The sequence below is a fragment of the Channa argus genome, chromosome 2 (genome assembly GCF_033026475.1).
Source record: "Channa argus isolate prfri chromosome 2, Channa argus male v1.0, whole genome shotgun sequence".
Taxonomy (NCBI): Eukaryota; Metazoa; Chordata; class Actinopteri; order Anabantiformes; family Channidae; genus Channa; species Channa argus.
In genome coordinates, this window is record NC_090198.1 from 11650341 (window position 1) to 11674916 (window position 24576).

The following is a 24576-nucleotide window of genomic DNA, read 5'->3' on the forward strand; positions in this document are numbered from 1 at the left end:
AGATAAATTAATCAAACTCGCCCCACATTTACATGTTACTGTATAACATTCATTATTCCTGAACATTAGTCTGTTTACCGGGTTTTGCCTGCAGTCTGTACTTTCTGCACTTTAGGTATTATGAACTTTTTCTAAGGTCACATTTTTAGCGCAGAACTTAAACTTGACATTGTTGACAGAGTCAGCACAGACTGTGTGCGTGTATGTGTGTGTGTGTGTTTGTGTGTGTGTGTGTGTGTGTGTGGGGGGGGGGGGGTTCTTTCTCCAAAAGAACAAGCTGCGTCTCTGTCCTTCTCTGGTTCACCCCGGAGTTTCGGTCCAGGGTGCTGAAACGTACTGCTCCGGGGACAGGTCACATGACTGCGCTTTCGAAACAGTAAGAGGGATATTGTGCGTGTGTGTGTGTGTACGTGGGACGCCAATGCACGCGGACGCTACAATCCCTTATCATGAGCGATTCGGAAGCTTTTCTGAGACGGCATCGTGGTTGCTGTAGTATCCTTGCAGCGTGGAATTAGTGCAGTTGAATGCGTAACTGTTACTCTTTACGTGCATCATCATCCTCTTCCTCTTGTCCCCCCCCCCTCCTTTTTTCTCCGCCGTTGCAAACATTATTGTGGCAACTGTGGATGGGCACACAGCAGTGGGCTACTGCCCACCAAGTCTGACTGTGTTTCGGGGGTGCTGAGAAGAAGAACATGTAAGAATCCGCAGGCATCCCCGCAGATCATTTCGGATTCGGAGCCAAAATGCAGAAAGGGATAAGACTCAATGATGGCCATATCACCTATCTGGCTCTTTTGGCGAAAAAGGATGGGACAAGGCGAGGTTGCTTGAGTAAGAAGAGCTCAGACAACACAAAATGGCATTCAAAGTGGTTCGCTTTGTTGCAGAACATGCTATTTTATTTCGAAAATGACTCCAGCTCACGCCCCTCCGGGCTGTACCTGTTGGAGGGATGTGTTTGTGACAGGGCACCGTCCCCAAAACCATCTCTCTCCGCGAAGGAATGCTTAGAAAAGCAGGTAAGATACAGATCACACGGGAGGCTGCCATAAGTCTGACCGACTGATACTGTCCAGGTAATTCGGCTGCCAGAGCGCACGCACTCAGCAAAGCTGCTTGTTGTGTTTCTCTCCAAGGGAGAAACTTGCTTTTTGAGTCTGAATCTTGATGAAAGCAACAATAGAGAGAGCAGGCATTTTGAAGACTCTGCAAAAATTCAAACGGAACGTGTTCTGCTTTTATCCTAACATCTGTTTATCAGTGAATATGTTTATAGTCTATTATGAGAATTTCCCAAAGATGTTTTGCGTTATAGTTCACTTGACGTTCGGTGTTACGTAATGGCGTCATCCAACTGATTGATTGTCTCGATTCTGCGCTAAAATAGCCTCACAGCCTGACTCGAAGGCAACTCATCAAATGCACGAAATGCAAACTACCTTGGTTCAAAGTTAGCAAGACTTGTTGTGCAGACTTTGGACACATGTGCACTAATTCAGATTCATCCAACTGTTTTCCTTTCGCCATCATAGTATTTGTTGCATCACTTTTGTATATAAGACTCTATTTTTAGACATATCCAGCGTTCAGGCATTGCAGCGCGTATGTGGGGAGTAAAGTTAAACTGCGTCCAAACTTTGCAGGTTGCCATCTTGCGGGGAAGAGCTGCCCTTTCCATGTCGTTTTGACGTATTGATTTAATTCCTTGTCTTGATATTAATAGCATCCTACCTTGGCAACTGCGTCTCCCCTGGTTTATAGCGACTTGGTTCATTTGATAGCGCTCTCATTATCACGGGGTTGTCAACAACAGTCTTGAATGTAAACTAAACGGTGTCCCGAGCATGCTTTTGTTTTTCAGTGCACCCCCCCATTCGCTTTAATTCCTCGGGCATTTAGTGCCACGGATTAACATGTGTGAGGGCTAAACAATTTCCACTGTTTTTCATGCCACCGTGACACAGAAATGAGTCAGAAATAATCCCAGAGAAAGCATGGTCGCCTGTTGCTTAACAGTTTTAGGGGTTGAGAAGGCTGCTGCTGGAAGAAATAAACGTCGAGGCATGAAAGCATTAAAGAGCTGGAGAAGTGGTCAAGCTGCTGTGAGCTATGACTGCAGTCTGCCAGCTGCAGTCTCTTCTGCTTTTCCTGCAGCAGAGACAAAAAAATAAATAAATAAATACAAAAATAAATAAATAAGATGAAGTCAAATGTCAAAGTGATGGACAATTTACCTATTCAAGTTGTCGCTAAAAGTCTTAAACATCTTATACATCTCAGTCCCACAAGTGGACAGGAGACATTTTATAATCCTCTTCTATTAAATGTGTTTACAAAATTGTTGCAAAGTTGCTAAAGCTGCACCTTGGGCCTTCCAATCATTTTATAATTTTATTATGTACTTTATTTGTAAAACATTTTTTTTTTCAAAACAACAGTAGATGCAAAAAATTCAAAGCAACAAAGACTAATTTTTAAGTTGGGAAGACACCTGTTTATACTCGAGCTTACCAAAACTTAAAAATAAATTGCACAACTGAGAATTCAAATTTTGTTTCAGTTCCTCATTGAAGTAAAGCTCAATGTTCTGAGCCACAAAACAATTAACTGGGTAGATACACCCAAAATCTCTTACACATGTTGGAGATATAACAGTCCCTCCCCACCATGCTGAATAATTATGCACCATGCATAATTCAAATCTATCTGTCCAATACAATAAGAAACTCACTGTACCTTATTGTAGTTTACCATTTGTGGCGCTCATGTGGGTTGTCTCGTTTAGGTGGGTTTAAAAACATAATAAAAAATAATAATATTTGCACTTGACTGTATAACCCCAAAGGAAAAAATTCTATTGACAAGAAAGCATGGACACCGGATAAATGTTCTACAGTGGCTCTTACACTTTACCTTGTGTGCCTGAATCTGTCTCTGTCCATGGTGCTGAACTCTGCTTCCAAGTCTTCTTTGGGCCTCTGCACCTCCCTCAGTGTCACCAAGTGGATACTTCACAGATGTCCCAACACATTTTACTTAAGATATGTTTTTCTTTCTTGTGATGGACATTTCAAATTCATTTAGTAGAACATACTGTATTATGTTTATTTGAAAATCTTTCCCTTATAAACAATGTTTTGCAGACATGTAAACTTTGCCAATTAACAAGAAGAGAGGCTCTTTGTCCTTTTGTTTTAGATGTATAAAATTATCAAAGCTTTGACTAAGTGTAGCTGCTCAGAAAAGCACATAGTGTTACATAGTGATACATGTGTTGTTTTGATATTCACCGGCAATTAACAACCTACTTTGTGGTTTAAGTTTAAACTTGCTGTAAATTACAATACATTGTCCACTGTCCAGCCTGTTTCCTTAAAATCGTGTCAGGATAAGACCCATGCTCCATTCGGAGGATGAAATATCGGCTGAGTGACATGTACAATGACAGCTCTTCATGCAGGCTGCTCCAGTAAATTTATTTCGATGGTGAATTAAATGAATTTGAAAGCCTTCAATTAACATAACAGTCTTCTGTTCTGCGCGTGTCCCTTTTCATATTATGTTTTGGGTGAGCAGGGGAGGGGCACTGGATTAGGTTATCAAATTTGCACATGCGTACAGACATTTTCCTAATAGGTGAAAGCTGTACATTTTGTGTGGTACATTCAGTCATGTAACATATCTCTGCGTGCGTCCACATCTGCACATTTTGTGCAGAGGTCTATACTTGCCTCATTGTTTCCTCTTGCATATGCCAATGTCAATCTATAAAGCTAAGCAGCTCCAAACAAAAGGTGAGCTGAGGACACGGAAAGCAATCAATGCTTTGAGTGTTACAGACACTTGGAGGCCTTTCAACTTTCCCCTTCTGCAAAAACAAACAATAACAAAGACATCGAGTCAACAAGCAGAGTGCAGAGGTCATCTGAGGCAGTGCTACTGCACATTATAAATCCGTTACATATGCAGAACAACATATCCAAGTGCTGTTTGTGCATATACTGTAAGTGTGTGCGTGTCAGAGCTGCAGGGGGAATGGCCAGGCGAGTACTGGATCTTATCTGTGTGTGACAGCGAGAGAGACAATCCAGTGAAGAGATGCCAACTACCACCTTGCAGGGCTTCAGCGCTTTTTATAGCCCTCCCTCCTCAAAAAGGCAAAAGATCTTTCTCTCCCTCCCTCTCAGTCTGTCTCTCCGTTTCCATTGTATTCTTTGGAGTGTTCTACTTTTTAAATGTTCTTATTCCCCATTTAGAAGGCGAGCTACGTTTAAGCCCACAGTTACTATGGCAACCCCTATTTGCATCTGAAAAAGTGCATTTGAAGGGGCCAACAAAATGTGCAACAACATGCCTTGGCATTGTGCTTCACTTAGCAAATACAACAAATATGGGCAAATGAGAAATATGAGGTCTCTCGCCTCATATGTGGTGATGAAGGGGTCAAAGTAAAAAAGCCTAATGGACTGCGTGTTTTCTTTATTCTGTTCTTTGTACAAACGAGTCCAGCGTGGTGAGCTGACTATTGTTTGAGTGATTATGAAAATGTTTTCCCTAATCTACCGTTGTTGAATTTGTTGTATAATGTTTTTGTGTTTGCCATACCATGTAAATAGTGTTTATATAAAGAGCACAAGTGACAGTAGTTTTCAATTTCAGTTTCCAGTAAAGAAACACCAAAGCATAATACCAGAAAAATGGGTCACAGCCTGAAAGAGATTGAATTAATCTGTAATTGGTGGTCTCTTTAATCAATATTCCAAATATCTGTTTATTTCTCATACAATTTAAATTTAACTAGTTTCAAACTTTCAAAGTATACAATAAACAAATCATTCTGGTGATGGACAGGCTGACAAATGAGGTTAGACAGGAACTCATTGGACTATGATGTTTGCAGATGACATTGTGATCTTTAGCAAGAGCAGGGAGCAGGTGGAGGAAAATCTAGAGAGGGGTGGATGAACTGTGATAAACTATGTTTTACAGTTGGATAATATATTGAAGTAAGGCGACATGTTTACAAGTAATTCTCGTAAATGTGATCAAACAGTGCTTAATTGGGTTTTTTGGTTGGAACCATAAACATTGGGGTTAATGAATGGTTATAATATTTTGTTTGGAATAGACAGTATTTCTACCATCTTACTGGTTAATCTGTTGAATTGCAGCTTCTCTGCATCTCTGTTCTAGTTGGGGTATATAACAAATCAGTGTTTTAACAAAGATTAGTTTTTTCTACTTTTTACTTAGTTTTTAAAAATTTAAAGAAATTATCTGTTATTAATAAAATTGTCTTTGTTTAATCTTTTTGCATATTCTCTGTTCTGTTGATAAATTAAAATCAAACGTTTACTACAGACTTTGTTGTCTCACTTACTGACTGATAATGTATCTGTTGCAAAAATGCTGTGACGTAGAGCTAAATATAGCTGTCTGAAAAGCTCGACACAACAGCTCACAGGAAGTGGGAGATGGGAAGCACGTTATTGACAAAGGCCTGTTCTGATGCTCATCAGGAAATATGGAACATTGCTCCCCTTCACAAGTGTTTTGCTCCTGGCATTTGGGGGATTAAGAAATCCAATATATTGGATTTCTGAGGCTCTATTTACAATGCATCTGTGTTATATAATTTGATGTGTTTGTACCACAAATAGGCTTTGTGTACTATTACTGCAATGACCACCACTTTGTTGACTGTGAGGATTTGACCCGTTAGGCCCATTAGAAACCAATTCCAATGCGTTTGCCATAATTGCCGTAACTGAAGCTTTAAGGCTGCAGAGAGATAATTGGTGAGGAAGCGAAAAGGGGTGAAGACTCACAGGTGTTGATGTCACTAAAATGCAGTCAAATTACTGAGGACAAAGACAAAACAGAATAAAACAAAACAAAACATGGCGCCAACTCAGAGGTGAGTTGCCAGGTTACAGACCGAAAGCACAGAGGCTTTATAATGAATCTCTCAAGATGTTTCCCTCAGGATCTTTCTCTCCCACTCATTCACTCACATGAGCATGTGTGTCTACATGCAACTGTACTCCCAACAAAATGTAGGTTTAAGAAACTGGTCAGTGATTACAGTGAACCATTATGTAATGCTTAGCTCCATTTTCTTTTTTTTTTCCCACACACGCACTTTACTATATTTTCTTTTACTCTCTTTTAAATATTTCAATCTCTTTCTGTGTTGTTAATTTTCAGTATTACTTCACTGTCACATTCAATCATGACAACCAGAAGGCACTGGAGCTGCGGTCTGAAGATGTCAAGGACTGTGACGAGTGGGTGGCTGCTATCACACAGGCCAGGTACCTTTCACATATGACCTCTCACCTGCATACACTACTACAGTTGAGACTTTGTGGAGAATTTGTGTGAACGTGTGTGTGTGTAACTGTTACTGTTAAGTATAAGATCTCAACATAGGACTGAGGAATTCAAAACTCTGAATTATTAGGAGAAAACCTCTGAGGCACCAGTTTTTTAAGGAAAAAAATGCATGGACATTTATTAGGTATTGAATCCCAAATAGGAGAAAACCTCTGAGGCACCAGTTTTTTAAGGAAAAAAATGCATGGACATTTATTAGGTATTGAATCCCAAAGTAAAGGCTCAAAGTTCACTTAAGTTTGTCTGCTGCTATAGCTGGGGTCCAGTGGGTGGTGAACATGTGTTTATAAGACATTTTTAGGAATAACTCCAGTGGATTATTTTGTAAATTCCTGTCACATTTACTGTATGTTTACATCTAGATAAATTAAATAAACCATATTATTATTGTTACACCTGATATATGTAGTCCCAACACACACTGCAGGGGATTTGTTGCTGTGTGATTCAGACACAAAAGCAGGTCACGTAAGACAAGGAACAGAATTCACTCCACATGTCTGCAGTGTGCATGTGTTTGGGGGAAAGGTCAGTTGATTGAACTTACTGAAGATTGCATTGATTAGTGTTCAGTCAAGGCAGCAGCACATACTGCACAGGAGTGAACTGGCCTGTAAGCAGGTTAAACACAACGGGGCCGTGAACAGTTAGAACTGCTTTATTTTATCTCATGTTGGAATTATTGTCATCTTCTAACAAGCTGATTTTTTTTCCCCGAACTTTCACATTTGAGCACATTTCCATTTTTTTCTGATGTTGATTCAAGTTAAGCAAAAGCCTTTTTTTCTCACTTGTCAGGAGCCATCCAAATTCAAAGTCTGAGGCCTTATGTACATGGCTCTACATATTTTCAGCCCCACTGAGCATGCACATAAAGTATTAAACTAGGGTAATGTACAGAGTTATTTTCCATGCACAAGCAGTTTTTACACATGGTTTGCTAAGCCCCTAAGTATTTAAAGAATTGGCTGCCTAAGTGCCTGAGATCTGTGTGAACATAAGGTCTGTGGTCCAAATGTATGCTGATCAGAGGTCTCTTCTCGCTTTGATAAATCTAGGAAGAGCTCATGCTTTAATGAGGTCCTTACAATGTGTGTGTGTATAGTTACAGGAACCTGGCTACAGAGCATGAAACCCTCATGCAGAAGTATCTCCATCTACTCCAAATCGTGGAGACGGAAAAAACGGTTGCCAAGCAACTTCGACAACAGATAGAGGATGGGGAAATTGAGATAGAGCGGCTAAAATCAGAGGTAACTTTCCTTGTAATTTCATGCTAGTCATACCTGTGTAATGTTTGTATGTGTGAGTGTGTAAAGACAGGGAGAGAAGGATCAAAGCAAACATAGTCAGGCACAGTGAATAAAGAAAAAAGGGCATAGGGTCATGACCCAGATTCCAAACCCCAACGCTGTGAGTTACATGGAGGTTGTCATATCTTGTAGCACCCATGAGAGGTATTTTCAGTACAGCTCAGTGTTTTGTACTCTAATTATTCAGTCTAAATTCAGTCTGAACTGGATCAAATGCATCTCTCTTTAATGTGCTAATGGAGAGCTAATTCATTCCAATTGAATAAAGGTTTTCAATATGTATGAATCTGTTTCTATTGTACTTAATACTGTGGTCTATACAAAAAAGTGATCACCTACTGTGTCACTGTCCATGCTAAAAGATGTAGTAGTAATAGATTTATGGTTGTTTTGTTTAATTTCAGTCTTTTAACAAAAACTTTTTTGAGTTTAGTCTTATTCATACAGTGTGATTCTAAAGGCAGTAAATGAAAGATGCCTGGGTAAAATAACAGGAAACATTTTGTTGCAGGTCATTTATATTGTAAATATTTCTTTACAATCATCTAATGGATTGTAAGAGAGTGGAACTAAAGGGAATTTTAAAAAGCACATAGTGAAAAGAGAAACTATAAAATGACCAAGATTATGATTTCATCTGCACACAGTATATGGGACTAATCTTAGTCCACTGTTTTAATTCAGATTGCTGCACTGCTTAAGGACAATGAGAAGATTCAGTCAAATCCAGAGGTGCCACCCAGTGAGGATGACACAGAGATCAAGAAGATCAAAAAGGTGAGATGTGACTACTTTGCTGTAATGCCGTTTGAAATGAAAAACCCTCAATCACTGAGTAGTTTTGCTCAAACTTAGGCGATGCAAGCGGTTTTTAAACACTAAATTATCTCCGGCCACCTGCAGGTTTTTTAAACCCTATTTTCTTAAGGGAAGCTTAACATAGCAAAACGTAGCTAGCAGGTGAACATAGCTAAATAGTCAGACATTAAGAAGCACAATTTCATTTTTTCTCAGGAGATGTTAACACTGTGATGCTCCAAAGTACAAGTACTGTGATCAGCTTTGGCTGGTCTTTATAGGGTTAACAGACCCTTTCGCTTGGTGCGGGAAATCTTTAAACCTGCAATATCTGATGCTTTTGACCAAAGTGGAAAGAAGTTAAAAATGTAACATTACTACCAATGTTGCAATCTGGAAGTTGCATTGTGTAACTGGGAAACGTGATGTACTAAAATGTAATTTTTTTCAAGTTAATGCAGATTTATGCATACTTAGTAGTTTCTATTTTTAAAGTGATAGACAACATATCCTGCAATGCATGAGTCTGTCTTCCATCATCTACACCTCGCAGTGGGCTCTGCCTTGGTCCATATTTTACACGTCCTTGCCATCTCACTGCTTGACAAAATACTAAAAACAAACACCTTGGAATTAGTTTTTCCTGGTCTCATTTTGAATGGAATATTGTTTTTATGTCACACCTTAATGTCAATGAAAATCAGGCTTCTTAAAATTTTTGTTGGAGTTGCAGAAAAAGCTGATATAAATCCCACTTTTATTTAGAGAAAATGAGCTACAACCTTCTTGGCTAGCAAAGCCCTTCTGAAGCCCACTAGATTTTTAGAGAAATGTTTGGCCACAAATGCATGCATGCACACATACAACATAGGAACCTAAGATAACTAAATGTTTACATCACAGGTCCAGAGTTTCCTGCGTGGTTGGATTTGTCGCAGGAAGTGGAAGACCATCATCCAAGACTACATTCGTTCGCCCCACGCTGAGAGCATGAGGAAGAGGAACCAGGTGGTGTTTAGCATGCTGGAGGCCGAGGCTGAGTATGTCCAGCAACTCCACATCCTGGTCAACAACTTTCTGCGGCCGCTCCGCATGGCTGCCAGCTCCAAGAAGCCGCCCATCACTCATGATGATGTCAGCAGCATCTTCCTTAACAGGTGGCTGGTGGTGAGACTCGTTGTGAAATGCAGTGACTCAATGCAGTGGGAGCTGCCAGCACTTATGAACAATAGCTCATGATCGTCATTCTGCTTGTTTGTTCTACCAGTGAGACCATCATGTTCCTCCACCAGATCTTCTACCAGGGTCTGAAGGCCAGGATAGCCAGCTGGCCCACACTGGTGCTTGGTAAGTGACACAAAGGCGACCTCTCTGTCACCCACACAGCTCTTCGCTAGCCTCATTTTTGCTAGGATTAGTCGCAGTTCAAGCAAATCACAAATAAAGAAAAAAAAGCAAAAGAAGACATTTTCTGTTTGATTTTAGCAGGTTTCTGAGACATCTTCCACAGAGATCCCATCAACTTAGTGCAACGGTGGCTCTTTGGGACTCTTTTGGGAATTATATTTTACAGCTTAACAGCGATTGTTTTTAAGTCTTTTTTGTTCACATACTTCACACCCTAAACACTTAACTGAGAACTGTTTTGCAACCTGTCTCAAGATTTAATTTAACACGGATATTGCTTAATTCAGGTCAGCACAAAAAGAAGTTTTCACTTTCTGAATTTAGGTGTTTGCAGACAGTATGAACATAAAGCAACATAGCAACAAGCAACATGGGAGGATAGAGGATGTAGACATGCAGGAAAGGTCCCCTGGGACGAACTTAAAATGCTGTGTTAACGTGTGCCACAACCATTTGGCCCCAGTGTGCTCCACAATGTCTCTTCCATTATTAGCATATTTACACACACACATTATACATATCTATGTTGTTTTGTAATTGCGTCTTAATGAGAAACCTGCAAAAAAAATTTTCATACACTGCATGTATCCATAAATATCTCCACTTCTTACAGCTGACCTATTTGACATCTTGCTGCCAATGCTGAACATCTACCAGGAGTTTGTGAGGAACCACCAGTACAGCCTGCAGATCCTGGCCCACTGCAAGCAGAACCGAGACTTTGACAAGTTGCTGAAACAATATGAGGCCAAGCCCGACTGTGAGGAGAGGACGCTGGAGACCTTCCTCACTTACCCCATGTTTCAGGTAGGATATCAAGGATGTAGTGTTGAGTATTGCTTTAACACTGATGAAGGTCTGATCTAAATGATCCACTCATCGTTTAGCTGCAGACAATAAGATTCATGTCAGAATAAAAAGCACTCCAGAGGTTTCCTTCATGTTTGATGCAGCAGTGATAGCTTTCACATGTCATATCCTGATCATCACTTATTGCAGCACCCCAAACAATTCTGTTTAAAATGTACATGTTTAACAGATTAACATTAAAAATCCTTTGTAATATGAAGGCCTCCCTCTTTGGTTTCTCTGCCAGATCCCTCGTTACATCCTGACGTTGCATGAGTTGCTGGCTCACACTCCTCATGAGCATGTTGAGAGAAACAGTTTGGATTATGCCAAGTCAAAACTGGAGGAACTTTCCAGGTAGATCTCCTGTCAGTCAGTGTACCATTTGATGTTTGATTTGATGTTTGAATGTTTTTTTCTGTCCTGATTTTAAAAATGACCGTAGCCAACTGCTTGAGTTAATAAATTGTATGGTTCAAAGTCACCAAAAATGATGACACTTCATTAGCTATACAGTTTTATTAGTACTTGAATTCATGAGTATCTGTTGCACTTTCAGAATCATGCATGATGAGGTGAGTGAGACAGAGAACATCAGGAAGAACTTGGCCATTGAGCGGATGATTGTGGAGGGTTGTGAAGTGCTGCTGGACACCAGCCAGACATTTGTTAGGCAAGGTAGGCTTGCTTTAATATCACATTGAAACACTGAACATGAAAAGACAACATTCATTTTTATAGTAGTTGAATTGTTTGTAACCATATTTTCAGCAGATACAAATAAATTACATCTGAAGGTAAATGTGTTTCCTCCCTCACTCTCTGCAAATACATAAAACATTGTTAACAATAACATGTTTGAGTTAAAATGCAAATGTCCAAAAGTTTGCAAACCTAAAGAACAGTAGCCACGCCTTTGTACTTGTGACAAATTTCATAATCCTACGCAACAGTTTAAAGTGAGCAAAACAATATATCCTGAGGGAGTGTCATACTCAGAGATGTAAGAATGTAATACAGCAAAATATTAACATGCATTTAGCACCATCTACACTCATTTGTCTTGAAACCTTTTCTGTTGTGATGCATCTCATGTGTTCTTACCCAGATGTTCAACACCCTCCTCCATTGCTGCAGACATGTGAATAAAATCATTAAGTACTGACGCACAACAACAGGCTTGTTATATATTTTAGTGAGTAAACATGTTGTGCATTTGTCTTATAATTGTCAATAGTCGCTAAAGCAAGCATTTTAAAGGATAGAGATCTACACAGTCCAAAAGTTAAAGAATGAAACATAAAAAACTTGTGTTTTAGTGTGTTTATATATGTGTGTGTGTGTGTGTCTGTGCATCTCTCAACAGGTTCTCTGATCCAGGTGCCGATGAGTGAAAAAGGGAAGATCACAAGAGGCCGACTGGGTTCTCTGTCTCTGAAGAAGGAAGGCGAGAGACAGTGCTTCTTATTCTCCAAACATCTCATTATCTGTACCCGAGGCTCCGGGGGGAAACTTCACATCACTAAGGTACAAGTAAGATTGTAATGAGGAGGAGCTGGTACAATGAAGAAACATAACATTGTGGTCAACTGTCACAACCCAATAAAAACAGATCAGGTGCTAACTTACATTTTGGAGCTTGCAATGACAGTTTTCAAGACTTTTAAAATGCACGTAATACCTTAAATTTCGTTTTTTGCTCACATCCTCAAATTCACATCTTCTTCATAATATGGCAAAATTTGTTTAAACTATAAAGACACCTTCACTGTCTGTTACCTGGTAACCTGCTGTATGTGACCTTACAACCTTCGACTCCTGTCACAGAATGGAGTGGTCTCACTCATAGACTGCACACTAATGGAGGAACCAGAGGGGACAGATGATGAGTGTAAGTCAAACACACTGACACATTTTAGATGTAATATATGTAAAGGTGGAGTAGTATAGTAGTAGCTGCTATGTTTATAAGGGACAGGTATTAACACAATCCTGAAGTCTAAAAGTACTAATTTCCATGATTAATAAAGTAAGAAAATATTAATTATACTCACTTTTCTAGTTTGTTGTTGATTATAAATCACTTCTATATTTGTTAATTCACAAAGGTGATTAAAGAACCTAGTTACAGGATTTCTACCTTTCTACATTCATTCACAGCTGCAGTCAGAATAAAACAGTATAATACAAATGCAAAATTATAAAAAACAAAATACATCTCACATTGTTTTCTGATTGACATTTTGGATTTATTTTGGATTATTATTTCACATTTGCTGTGGAGAACCTGACAGTTCTCCACAGCAAATGTGAAAAAAATGAAACATTTTTTGACTCAATACCAATACATTTCACCAAAACAATCATAGTCATAATGGTTGGCTGGTTTACTGGTGCTAGTTGCACTTGATGTAATCAAGGTAACCATGGTGGATCAGCACAGATAACAGCACTGTTTCATGACACACTTTGCAGAGTAAAGTCTGAATTCAGAAATTTCCTTCTGTAAAGGAGTAGGCTTTTTTGTTGTAGGAAACAGTCATATTTACCTCAGTATCGATACTATAATGAAGAAAAGTTTTATTTTTATTGGTCATTTCAACAATGGCTATTTCATGTTGCTTTATGGCACGAATATTTGATTTGATCCTGTTCAATTAAAGGTTGTTGAATTTGTGCTCTGTAGCCAAAGGGGAGCGGAGTGGCCAAGATACAGAGCACCTAGACTTTAAATTGATGGTGGAGCCCAAAGACAGCCAGCCTTACACTGTCATCCTGGTGGCTTCGTCTCGGCAAGAGAAATCAGCATGGACAAGTGACATCAGCCAGGCATGTGTCCAAAACAATTCTCAGAGGGGTTCTCGGTCCTGGTCCTCAAAGACCTCTGCTCTGCTTGTTCTCCAACTAACACTGCCTGGATCAGGCATGTTCAGTCGGTGCTGGAACACACCAATTCACTTTGTCCTCCCCTACTACCCTCAAGATGGTATCTTCCAGCTTCTGATTGCGTTAACACACCTGATCCAGGCAATCAGCAGTGGGTGTACTGGGTTAGTTGGAAAACAGGCCAAACATGGGACCTTGAGGACCAGGATTAAGAACCAGAGCTTCAACTTAAATATATATTTTTTGTGGCTTTAAACGGCAATGACTTAACTTCTGTGTTACTAGATATAGAGAAGTGAAAGTTATATATACATTCAACTATCATGAACAAACCTTACCTCAGCTTGTTATTGCAGTTCAAAATGTGATCCAATATTTAATAGGACATAATTATTAAAATCATCAGATCAGAAAAGTATTTGGGCTTAAGACCATGATCAGAAGTTGTTATGGGGGTAGAAACTTGCACTTGCACTTTACTTTGTTTGTGAACTCACCTTCTCTTTTGTACTGTAATATTCACAGAGATTCCTGTCCTTCCTTTGTGCTTGTGTGCTTTACAGTGTATTGACAATATTCGGTGCAATGGTCTGATGATGAACGCCTTCGAGGAAAACAGCAAAGTGACCGTGCCACAGATGATTAAGTGAGAGCTGCAATGCACATACATTATGCATGCAACAATGGAGATTAAAATGGGGATTAAAATTACATAGTCAGTAAAAAATGCATGCATACACCTCACATATATGTACTTCCATACTTCTACCATGTACTTATAAACCCAACTGCATGCATGACATGTACTATTTCCAGTACCTAAGCCTGAAGCTAACTTTAGGCTGAAGTCGTGACCTTCAAACAGTGTTTTAAACAGGTGCCTGATAAAATGTATGCAAAGCCATCAATGGAATTTGTGAGTCAAATTTGGCTGAAGAGCAGCTCTCACACTGTAAATACCTACAGTGTATCACAAGATGTTCTACCTACCTAAATACCTAACTTCACTTACCCTCCAATGCAGGTCGGACACCAGCTTGTACTGTGACGATGTCGACATCCGCTTCAGCAAGATGATGAACTCCTGTAAGGTGCTGCAGATCCGTTACGCCAGCGTGGAACGCTTGTTGGAGAGGCTGACTGACTTGCGTTTCCTCTCCATTGACTTCCTGAACACCTTCCTCCACTCTTACCGGGTGTTCACCAACGCTGACATAGTGCTAGACAAGCTCATCACCATCTACAAGAAGCCCATCAGTGCCATTCCTGCCCGGTGAGTGTTGAGCTTAATTTCAAGGTGGTTCAATTTAGAATTTATAAGCTTGGTATGAAGTTGCCCACACTAACCATATTGTTAGTGCAAGGAGAGAAAATTTCACGGCTGGTTCTTCAAATCCTTTGTGCCTCTGTGTGTATTGCTTTGGTCATGATGTACACCAAGATTTAATTACTGAATATTTTATATTGGGCATTGTTTTAAATCCAGATCTGAGGATCTGGGGAAAGTCTGCTACTCTACAACGCAGTTTCAACATCACTCGAAAGGTCACAAAATCCAATCCACCTACATATCTAAAGCCTTCTATATGTACCTAATTAAAACTTTACACATTATATCTTTCTTCTACACCATGACAAAAAGGTCTTGAACATAGCTCTTGAAGTCTTGGTTTTTAATTTTTGGACAAAGGACCCTAATGAGAAATGACCTGTTAGCTTTAGATCTGCTTGTTATTTTTAGAAAGGGCTTGATGATTCTCCCTGTTCCATGTCTTTGAGCTACACTAAGCATGTGCACCCTTACAGTCATAAAATGTATGGCATATAATTTGGACATTTTGCCACAAAGGCAGCTCATATTCGTCTGAATATCAGTCAAAGTGTCTTTTCAAACCAACATGGGTCAACTAACTGTCATTCAAGGCCAAGTAAAATAGGATACAGCCTGTGGCGTATCAGTCAAATAAATTGCATAATAAGTCAAAGTGTATCAACCACACATTCCAATGTGAAACTGGACCACATAACCCAGCAGTGTTTTTATTTTGGAATTAAACTCCTCCAAACACCCCAGTGTGATGCTACAGTTTGTGACAATTGCAAAAGTTCCAAAGTTTGACATATCCACATTTTTCCTACTGAGGGTGCAGCAACAGTGCAGTAATGGTGCAGAGAAAAACTGTGACCTCCCCGAAATTAGATTTTTATCTTCTGCGGACTCTCTGTGAGCGGCTTATTGTGTCCTGTCCTGTCCAGGTGAGAAGGCACTACAGAGGAGACAGCGAGAGGTCACACCTTGTGATCTTCAAACCACCAGCACAGTTAATTGGGTCTTGTGTCCACCATCCTTTCCCTAACCCCTCCTCCTTTTTAATGCCTCTCTTTACCCTTTGCTACTGTCTGGTTTATTTTTCATGTCACAAGTCTGACCATCCCTCTCTCCGCTGCGCTGTCACCATGGCAACCCTTCACACTGCTGCAGGACCCCACCCTCTCCTTCTTTCCTCTTCTTACCCCCCCCCCTTTCTCTCTCCCTTTCTACCTCAATTTTTCCCATCGTCTGCAGCAGCTCCACAGCATTAAATATTGATGGTGGTGTTTTGCACCCAGATCCTGCTCTCTTCTCCTTTTCTCTCTTCCTCCTGTTTGTCATATTCCTCTCTGTTTTGTCTTTCCTCTTTCCCATTTTACTTGTGTCCTCTCTTCCTTACCTGCTCACCATCCCTTACCCCCCTCTCTTACTCTTCTTTCCTCCATTTTCATCTTTACTCTTCCATCGTTCCTCTTATCTGTTTTCTTTTACTGTTTTGCAAATTTAGGCAAAGACAATTTAGGCACAACATGGCTGCAGCTAGCACCATACAGGGCTGGAGGCTTCCCATTCGCCCACTCCCAGTCAGCACTGTTCACTGTGGTGGAATCCATATTCACTATGTTGCTCCTCTCTCGCCCCCTCCCTTTCTGTCTCACTGTTTTTCGCCCCTGCTTTTTTTTGCATTGTACCTCTGTCTCTTTTCCCACTTTTCCTCTCTGTCTCTTTCTGGTTCCCCTTTTCTCTCTGTGTCTCTCTCTCTCTCTACCCAAGTCTCTATGGGCCTCCCCTGGGCTGGTTGCTGTTGGCAGCACCCGTGCCTCCCACACTGTCACTTGACATGCTATTTATAGGCCTTCAGAGGGGGTGGCTCTCAGTGCAAGGAGGATGCTGTCTTAAACAATGTAGCATAAATAAAAGAGGCAAGAGCTCCCTAGGAGCCCTGTGTTGCCTTTCTGCTTTTGTGTACAAAAACCAAGTGCACCATGCTCCCCTATTACCACCATTTCTCCCTCTTTCCGTCTGTTCTCCTCAGGCCACTGGAAAGATTCACCCAAACTTTAAAAACCATCATCCTTGTGTCTTTTTCACACCTCTCTTTGTTTTCTCCTCTCTTTCACTTTCCTTTCCTGTAGTTCTTTGGAGCTTTTCTTTGCCAGCAGCCAGAACAACAAACTCCTTTATGGTGAGCCACCTACATCGCCACGTGCCAGCCGCAAGTTCTCCTCCCCTCCTCCTCTCTCCATTACCAAGACGTCCTCGCCCAACCGCCGTCGCAAGCTTTCGCTCAACATCCCCATCATCACAGGGGGCAAAGCCCTGGACCTGGCTGCTCTCAGCTGTTCTTCTAATGGCTATGCAAGCATGCACTCCACCATGTCACCCTTCAGTAAGACCACCCTCGACATCAACAAGCTTTATGTGTCTAGTGCAATGGCCAACAAAATCCCTGACGAGGGAGAGCCTAAAGTTGAAAGCAAGCCGGAAGAGTCTGTTCTCAACAAGCAAGGTTAGAATCACTATTCAACAGATTTTGCCCAGTTTAAATAAGGTACATGTTTGCTATGGCAGCTCATATGTGGCATGTATACTCTGAACTCTATTAAGTTTGTAAAGTGGTACTGATGTACATTGTTTTATGTAAGGAAAAAAAGTCAGTGTGAATGGATGTCTGTCTGTGTGTCTCTGTGTTGGCCCTGAAATAGACTTGGAGAACTGTCCTGCCTCTCACCCAATGACAGCCAGGATAGGCTTAGGATAGGGTGTCAAAATTGCAAATTTAACCGACTAAGTATTAGCCATCAAGATTTTAAGATGCTTTTTTCTGTCAGAGTTCATGGGCCTAAATGTATCTGTAGCCCTTTTGTTTTTTTCTCGACCCTGACTTTACTGTTTGCCCTTCCCCAGCACCAACAAAACCCAATGGTTGGGTACTGAGATTCTCTGTCTTTTTGATTTTGAAACACATTTTTTGTTTCCAGACATGTCTGTGAGAGAGGAATGTGATGAAGACCCGAATCAATGTTATGAGACAGAGGCAGAAATGTCTCCTCCCAAGTCTCCATCAACACCCAAGAATGTCAAGTCAAAAAACTCTGGTACAGTATGGCTCAGTTTCTCCATCATTGTGTTCTTCAGTTTAAACTATTCTATGTCCAAGACTTGATTAGAATGTCTCGTGATCTACTTTTGCATCCCAACCCACCAGTTAAACAAAACTGTGTTGGCAAGAATATGAGGTAACTTGGCAGAATAAGAGCTTAGCTCTTAGTGCTGGTGACATACAGTTCTTGCCAGTGGAGCATCTTAGAGAATGGTAATATAACACAATAAGATCAAAAATAATCCATGTTGTCAATAACGAAAACAATTAGTGACATTGGCACATTTGTAATGCCTCCTATTGTTACGTCCTCTGAAATTGCTTGAATAAACAGTTCAAACTGGAAGATTACATGACGTAACTGTTATAAAAAATTGTCTAATATGAAACGATCAGTTTTAATTAGATTCAAATGACCGGTTTCAATTAAAATATATTTTAAGTTCTATATTTTAGGCTAATCTCTAAGATGTCAAGAAAGCCAGGGAACATGGCAGTAGGCAGAACGGTAGAAAAATTTACATTTTCAATTCAATTGTTGTTTTGTTTATTTGAAAAACATGTGTCCCCATGGAATCATGCCTCAGATAATAAAAAAAAAAATGCAGATTGCGCATCTGAATATAGTTAAGAGGTTAGGATGAGAAGTCACAGACTTAAAGAGACATAGCAGACTTACGTTGTAGCAAACTTCTTTTTAGAGAAAATGACAAGCGTAACTATAACCAAATAAGGTCTTGATAAATACCACCCACAGCCTCCTGGCCCTCCCCACGCTGCAGAGAGGGAGCATCCACCCCGTAGGTAGTCAGGCACAATTCATCCCCAGTGTGTTCTCTTCCCACGGTGCTGGATACAAGGGAAGCCAGTGCCTTGTGTGAGTAGGTGGAAGGAAACCTTGTACCTTAGCAACGATGTGCGTGTTCTTCTATACCGCCCCCGGGTGAACGGAGGAAGGCAGGGATGAAGGGAAGGAGGGAGGCAGAGAGGCAGACAGTGGAGTGCTCACCTTCACTGCCACGAGCTGCAGGACACAGTGTGCTAGGTCTGTTTTAGCTCTCTGTTGCCCTCCACTGGTCAACAACATAGTGTGTACATACACGGTATACGGCTGCAACGATCAGCCACCACATAGAAACCACTGATGAATTACATTTTCTTTTGAAGCATGTAGACAGCCAGCTGTGTGTGTTTGTGTGTTGTTTACCTTGGGCGAGAGATGGCACCAAGAAGCACAATGTGATCATGATGGCTCCACCTCACAACTTACCTTGAACCTTAAAGACCATAAAAACATTCACTGATAGGTGCCAGACACCACAGGACACATTCAGAGGCCTTGAGAGGTCAAAGCTGTTTTAGCAGAATGGGGCTTACACAATATTGACCAGGTGGTTTTATTGTTAGGCCTGATTCACTTCCTCTTTACCTGTGAATGTCAGAAAACAGGAGCTGTGTTCAATTTAGTGGAAGAATACTTTAACAGTTCCAGGAACAATGATAAAGAGTAAATAGTGGGATTTATCTCTCTGTTTCATTGTCGTCCTTGTAGAGTTTTCCCTGTTTTCCTTCAACAATGGCATGGTGGTGTCATCTTGCCGGGAACTGGATAACAACCGCAGTGCCCTTTCAGCTGCCTCAGCCTTTGCTATTGCCACTGCTGGTGCCAATGAAGGCACGCCAACTAAGGAGAAGCATCGTCGTATGTCCCTTGCTAGCACAGGTTAGGCAAATGATGAAATAATACCTCTACTGGCTGTTTCAGGTTTGTTGAGTACTGTCTGGAATTTTCTAGTGTCTGTTATGTAAGCAATAACCTTCAAAAACGCAGATGTAACCGAAGTTCACTTGTGGTTGGAATATCTAACTCTACTCCTAAGAAAAAAGAGTTTAAGACTGTGACATACTGTGGATGAACTGTCATTATTAGTCAAAGGCAACTTTGTGACCAGCAGAGGGGTCCCAAACAAATTACAGATGTGAGTGCTGTGTTCAGGGTATGCCATCATTAAAGCATGTGCTTTATTATTATCTTCTTCATTATTATCTTTTCAAACTGCTTTTTAAGGAACTGAAAAGATAGTAGAGAAATCAACCAATGTAGTGGTGCTTTGACAGCGGTCATTCCTGTTAGTTTCAGTGTAACTTTGTTAAACCTGATTCTAGGTTTTCCTACGGATCAGAGGAATGGCGACAAAGAGTTTGTTATTAGAAGAGCTGCCACAAATCGAGTTCTGAATGTGCTGCGTCACTGGGTCTCCAAACACTCCCAGGTACAGTTTACTTCCTTCTTTCTATTTAGCTTTTTTCCTTTTTCTCACTTTTGTTGAAATAAAACACCACTTTTGTAATGGCACTGCTGTTGCTGTTCCTGTATTGGTCTTCAGGACTTTGAGCTAAACACAGAACTGAAGATGCGGGTAATTGGCTTCCTGGAGGAGGTGATGCATGACCCGGAGCTCTTGACACAAGAAAGAAAGGCAGCTGCCAACATCATCAGGTTGGTTTTAAGTTATCACTTGACTGCACACACATAGACTATGACACATCTGTTTTCCAGCTGTAAGCCCCTGTACAACATGTGCATGGACGCTAAAGGTGGAGCCGCAGAAAGAGAACCATTTCTCTAAAATGGAGTCACCGAAATCTTCTGTCCCTCTGGGAAATGCATAACAAGCTTTTTACACTGTGGAAACTAACCAACCTGTCTGCAAGCAGCATTGCTGCTAAACATGATCCAGCTGTGGAGCTGAAACCAAATGTACCTACAACTCTTGTGTAACAAAAGAAACAAATTGTCAATTTTTGTTAAGTTCACATCCATTTATGCTAATCATTGCAATTTTGGACAAGACAGTCAAATTATGGTACAGTATTGCCTTTTTGTATGCAGGACTCTAACTCAGGAGGACCCCGGAGACAACCAGGTCACTCTGGAAGAGATCACACAGATGGTGAGAGAAGTATTACTGAAGCATTTTCAGTCTGTCTTGAAATTACTGGGTGTCCTGTATTAACAATTTTTGCTTTAGTTGTGACAATGCTTTTCAATTTGTGTGTTTGTGTCAGGCCATGGAGGACAATAAGACCGAACCATTTGAGAGCCACTCTGCCCTGGAAATTGCTGAGCAACTCACACTGCTGGACCACCTGGTCTTCAAGGTCATCCCATATGAGTGAGTACACACGCACACACATGTGCACACACGTATACATGTATGCACACAAAAGCGGCAAACACACACAGACAAAGGTACTTGTTATGAGATCCAAATAATAGCAGATAAGTGGGAGAGTAAAGGGAAGTGCACACATTCAATGTTGAGTTTTTATATGAATAATTTGTTTCTACAGAGAGTTCTTTGGTCAAGGCTGGATGAAGAATGACAAAAACGAGAGAACTCCGTACATCATGAAAACAACCAAACATTTCAATGATGTAGGTATTTAAGAAAAATTGAGATTGGTTGATTTATTGATTGATTGATAATATCAAATTGCATTTCTGTCTTGTTTGTCAGATCAGTAACAGGATTGCCACAGAGATCCTGCACTGGGATGATGTCAACATGCGGGTGGCGGTGATTGAGAAATGGGTGGCAGTGGCTGACATATGCCGCTGCCTACACAACTACAACGCGGTGTTAGAGATCACATCGTCTCTCAACCGCAGCTCCATCTTCCGCCTCAAAAAGACCTGGTTAAAAGTTTCCAAGCAGGTATTAGTTATTTCTGAAACCAAAAAATAGTTCCAGCACCTGACTCCTCATAAAACCACAATTTGGCATTTTTGTGCAAATTCAACAAATGGCATACAACTAGACAAAAGCAGACTTGCTGTTTCTCCCTGTAGACTACTTAAAATATCACATTTTTCCTTTAAGGTTTTTTCCAGGAACTGTGAACATTTCAAAACCGAAGATTTTACTTATGTTTCTAGATTCTGGAAATAACAGTTTTGTTTTGAACAATTTTTTTAGACAAAGACTGTGATCGACAAATTACAGAAGCTGGTGTCATCAGAGGGCAGATTTAAAAACCTAAGAGAAGCTCTCAAGAAGTGAGTATTCAACTTCATTTTCTTTCTTTTAAGATGTTCAAGCCTCCTGCTAGATGAGTTTTCTATATTCCTCTTCATGTTTACTTCACGGTACCATCCTGCCTTGTATCCACAGCTGTGACCCTCCATGTGTTCCCTACCTGGGGATGTACCTGACTGACTTGGCCTTTATTGAGGAGGGAACACCCAACTACACTGAGGACAACCTGGTTAACTTCTCCAAGATGAGAATGGTAAACCGCAATGATTTGATTATTTGCCATGATCACAATTTCATAAACCTTTCACTGTTTCTGCTTTGAGCGTAAATTAAAATTTTTGTTGCATGTCAACCAAGTACATATACATTTTCTATTGTCCATATAATGTATTGAAAATTCTATAGTCTCTGTAATACTGGTTTAAGTTTGTTATCCACTTATTTTGCCTTCAGATATCTCACATCATCAGAGAGATACGGCAGTTTCAGCAAACAGCCTATAAGATTGATTATCAACCAAAGGTGAGAATACTTTTATACTTTTTTTGTCCAAATGCAGTATTTGTCCAATTAATCTACTGACCTAATTGTGTATAAACAAATGAAAATAAACACTTTTATTAGTACTCCAGCTTGAAGTGCAAATGACACATTGTTTTTAGCTGAATGAACAGGCTGTTGAAATCAGTTTTGTATAATGCAGTGTTAAAATGTAGTACCCACCAGTCTTCTGGGTATGATGTGCACATGTGGTAATTTGTCTGCAACAGCTGACCCAGTAAAACTGTGGTTCAACACTGACACCACATGCCAGGTTTGGTTCTTTAATACAGAATGCTGTGGTGGCAAAATGGACAATAATAAAACACACCACTGAACAGGCAGTGTAAAAACAGCAGACATTTCTACTTACGTAAAGACTGCTATTATTGTGTTCTTTATTGTTACAGGCGGCGAAGTACTTGTTGGACAGTAGTACGGTTCTTGATGAAGAAAGTCTGTATGAAGCATCTTTGAGACTTGAGCCTAAACCTCTGTCGTGAAGAGGATTGCTCACCCTTTCAGCCCCTTTGTGGAGTGTAAAGCATAATGTACATATACTGTTATTTGTTTTAGACACAGTAGGTTGTGCCCTTCTAGTATGTGCTCCCCAATGGATTTGTTGTGTATAATTGTTATTAGAGACTGAGTAGAAGCCCAGAGAGGTTTTATTTATATAGCTACAGAGTAAACATATGTTATTTATTGTCTTAAATACCATTTTATGATGTTATTTTCAACAACAGGAATAAATAGACGAGAGATATATAGACCAGATATTTAATTATATTGTGATGGCAATGTGGAGTATAAAGCAATGCTTGTTTATGAAAGATGGAGGCACATGATGATCAGCTTTTTGCTCAGATGTCACAATAAAGACAGCTGCACGTAACGGCAGTAAACTTTCTCTCAAAGACGCACGCAGAAATCCTGTCCTTTAGAGCACGGGCCATTTCTCCTCGAGTGTAGATGTAAATGTAAAAGAATCCTCCAGCTGCATCCTTGATTTAAAGTTCTAATCTTTAAGATTCCAGTGCAGGGGTGGTGGACCCCTTCCAGCAATGATGAAAATAGAGAAGTATAGGGGGCAATTACTGAATGTAAATACAATCAATAGCTATTGCAGAGAAAAGGGAAAAAAACAGACTTTGACTAACTTTAAGATATTTAAATTATTTAATTTTCCACACCGACAAAAAGGGGGTGAACAATCGGACAACTGCAGCAACTGAAGCTGAATCGTGTGCACTGAGGTTTTATGTAGCCACTGACTGACCAAGAAATTTAGAAGTGTTGGAATCGGACTGGCACACTTGCTGATTTCTAAGTGAGCTGGGACACGTCGATTTGCAGAGATGGGTTTTTATGCTTTGCTTATTGTCATCTTCTTCCCCTGGTGGGCAACATGATGTATATACAGTATAAGCACCGGGCAGTGTATGTAGCAGATGTAACCAATATTGAGCCACTTCAGGAAGTTAAAATCCCAGCTTCTACACTCAGTGAGAGCATAGTTTTTATGGTTAATCCTCTTAGACCAGTGCATTATGGTTTTGCCTTAATCATGAAATGGGTTATATACCACACAAGTATGTAAACTATTTTGTTCTACAATTTGCCAATGAAGCAGACATATTTGCTGTGTACAATAATGTGTACAGGCAGTTTGATGCATTTCCTATGTGCAATGTGTTAAAAACATATCCCTTGAAATGTGTTATCCTTATGATCATTCAACTATAATAACTTTTCTGTGTATAATACTTTAAAACACTGTTGAAAACAATTTATAAGTGTAACACATTCTGTATCCTGTCTACTCCGGTGTGTTAGCAGGAGCTATACAGTAGTAATATTGTGCTTATTCTTGAAATATTTCTATGTATTTTTTACAAGCTTTGTATAGAAAAACATCTAAAGCTT

General features: G+C 40.2%; 1 protein-coding gene across 1 annotated transcript; it reads left to right on the forward strand.

The window, feature by feature from the left end:
- Positions 1–294: 294 nt before the first annotated feature.
- On the forward strand, positions 295–24526 carry LOC137114427 (ras-specific guanine nucleotide-releasing factor 1-like). The gene is made up of 27 exons (XM_067495353.1): positions 295–1025; positions 6214–6320; positions 7508–7655; positions 8400–8492; positions 9417–9670; positions 9781–9860; positions 10534–10727; positions 11017–11126; positions 11329–11447; positions 12136–12296; positions 12597–12660; positions 13456–13598; positions 14219–14301; positions 14680–14928; positions 17103–17476; positions 17949–18065; positions 19623–19793; positions 20237–20343; positions 20458–20570; positions 20964–21024; positions 21140–21246; positions 21425–21509; positions 21592–21789; positions 22051–22130; positions 22246–22363; positions 22564–22632; positions 23061–24526. Exons 1-27 carry the CDS (start codon positions 750–752, stop codon positions 23151–23153), a joined length of 3774 nt encoding a protein of 1257 aa, XP_067351454.1. The 5' UTR covers positions 295–749; the 3' UTR covers positions 23154–24526.
- The last annotated feature ends 50 nt before the right edge of the window (positions 24527–24576 follow it).

What these genes read in the sequence shown, in the direction of transcription:
- LOC137114427 (XM_067495353.1), top strand. Translation starts at nt 750, where the DNA reads ATGCAGAAAGGGATAAGACTCAATGATGGCCATATCACCTATCTGGCT. An exon ending in AGGAATGCTTAGAAAAGCAG is followed by an intron (nt 1,026 to 6,213) that starts GTAAGATACAGA and finishes GTTAATTTTCAG; the next exon opens with TATTACTTCACTGTCACATT. An exon ending in AGCAGCATCTTCCTTAACAG is followed by an intron (nt 9,671 to 9,780) that starts GTGGCTGGTGGT and finishes TTGTTCTACCAG; the next exon opens with TGAGACCATCATGTTCCTCC.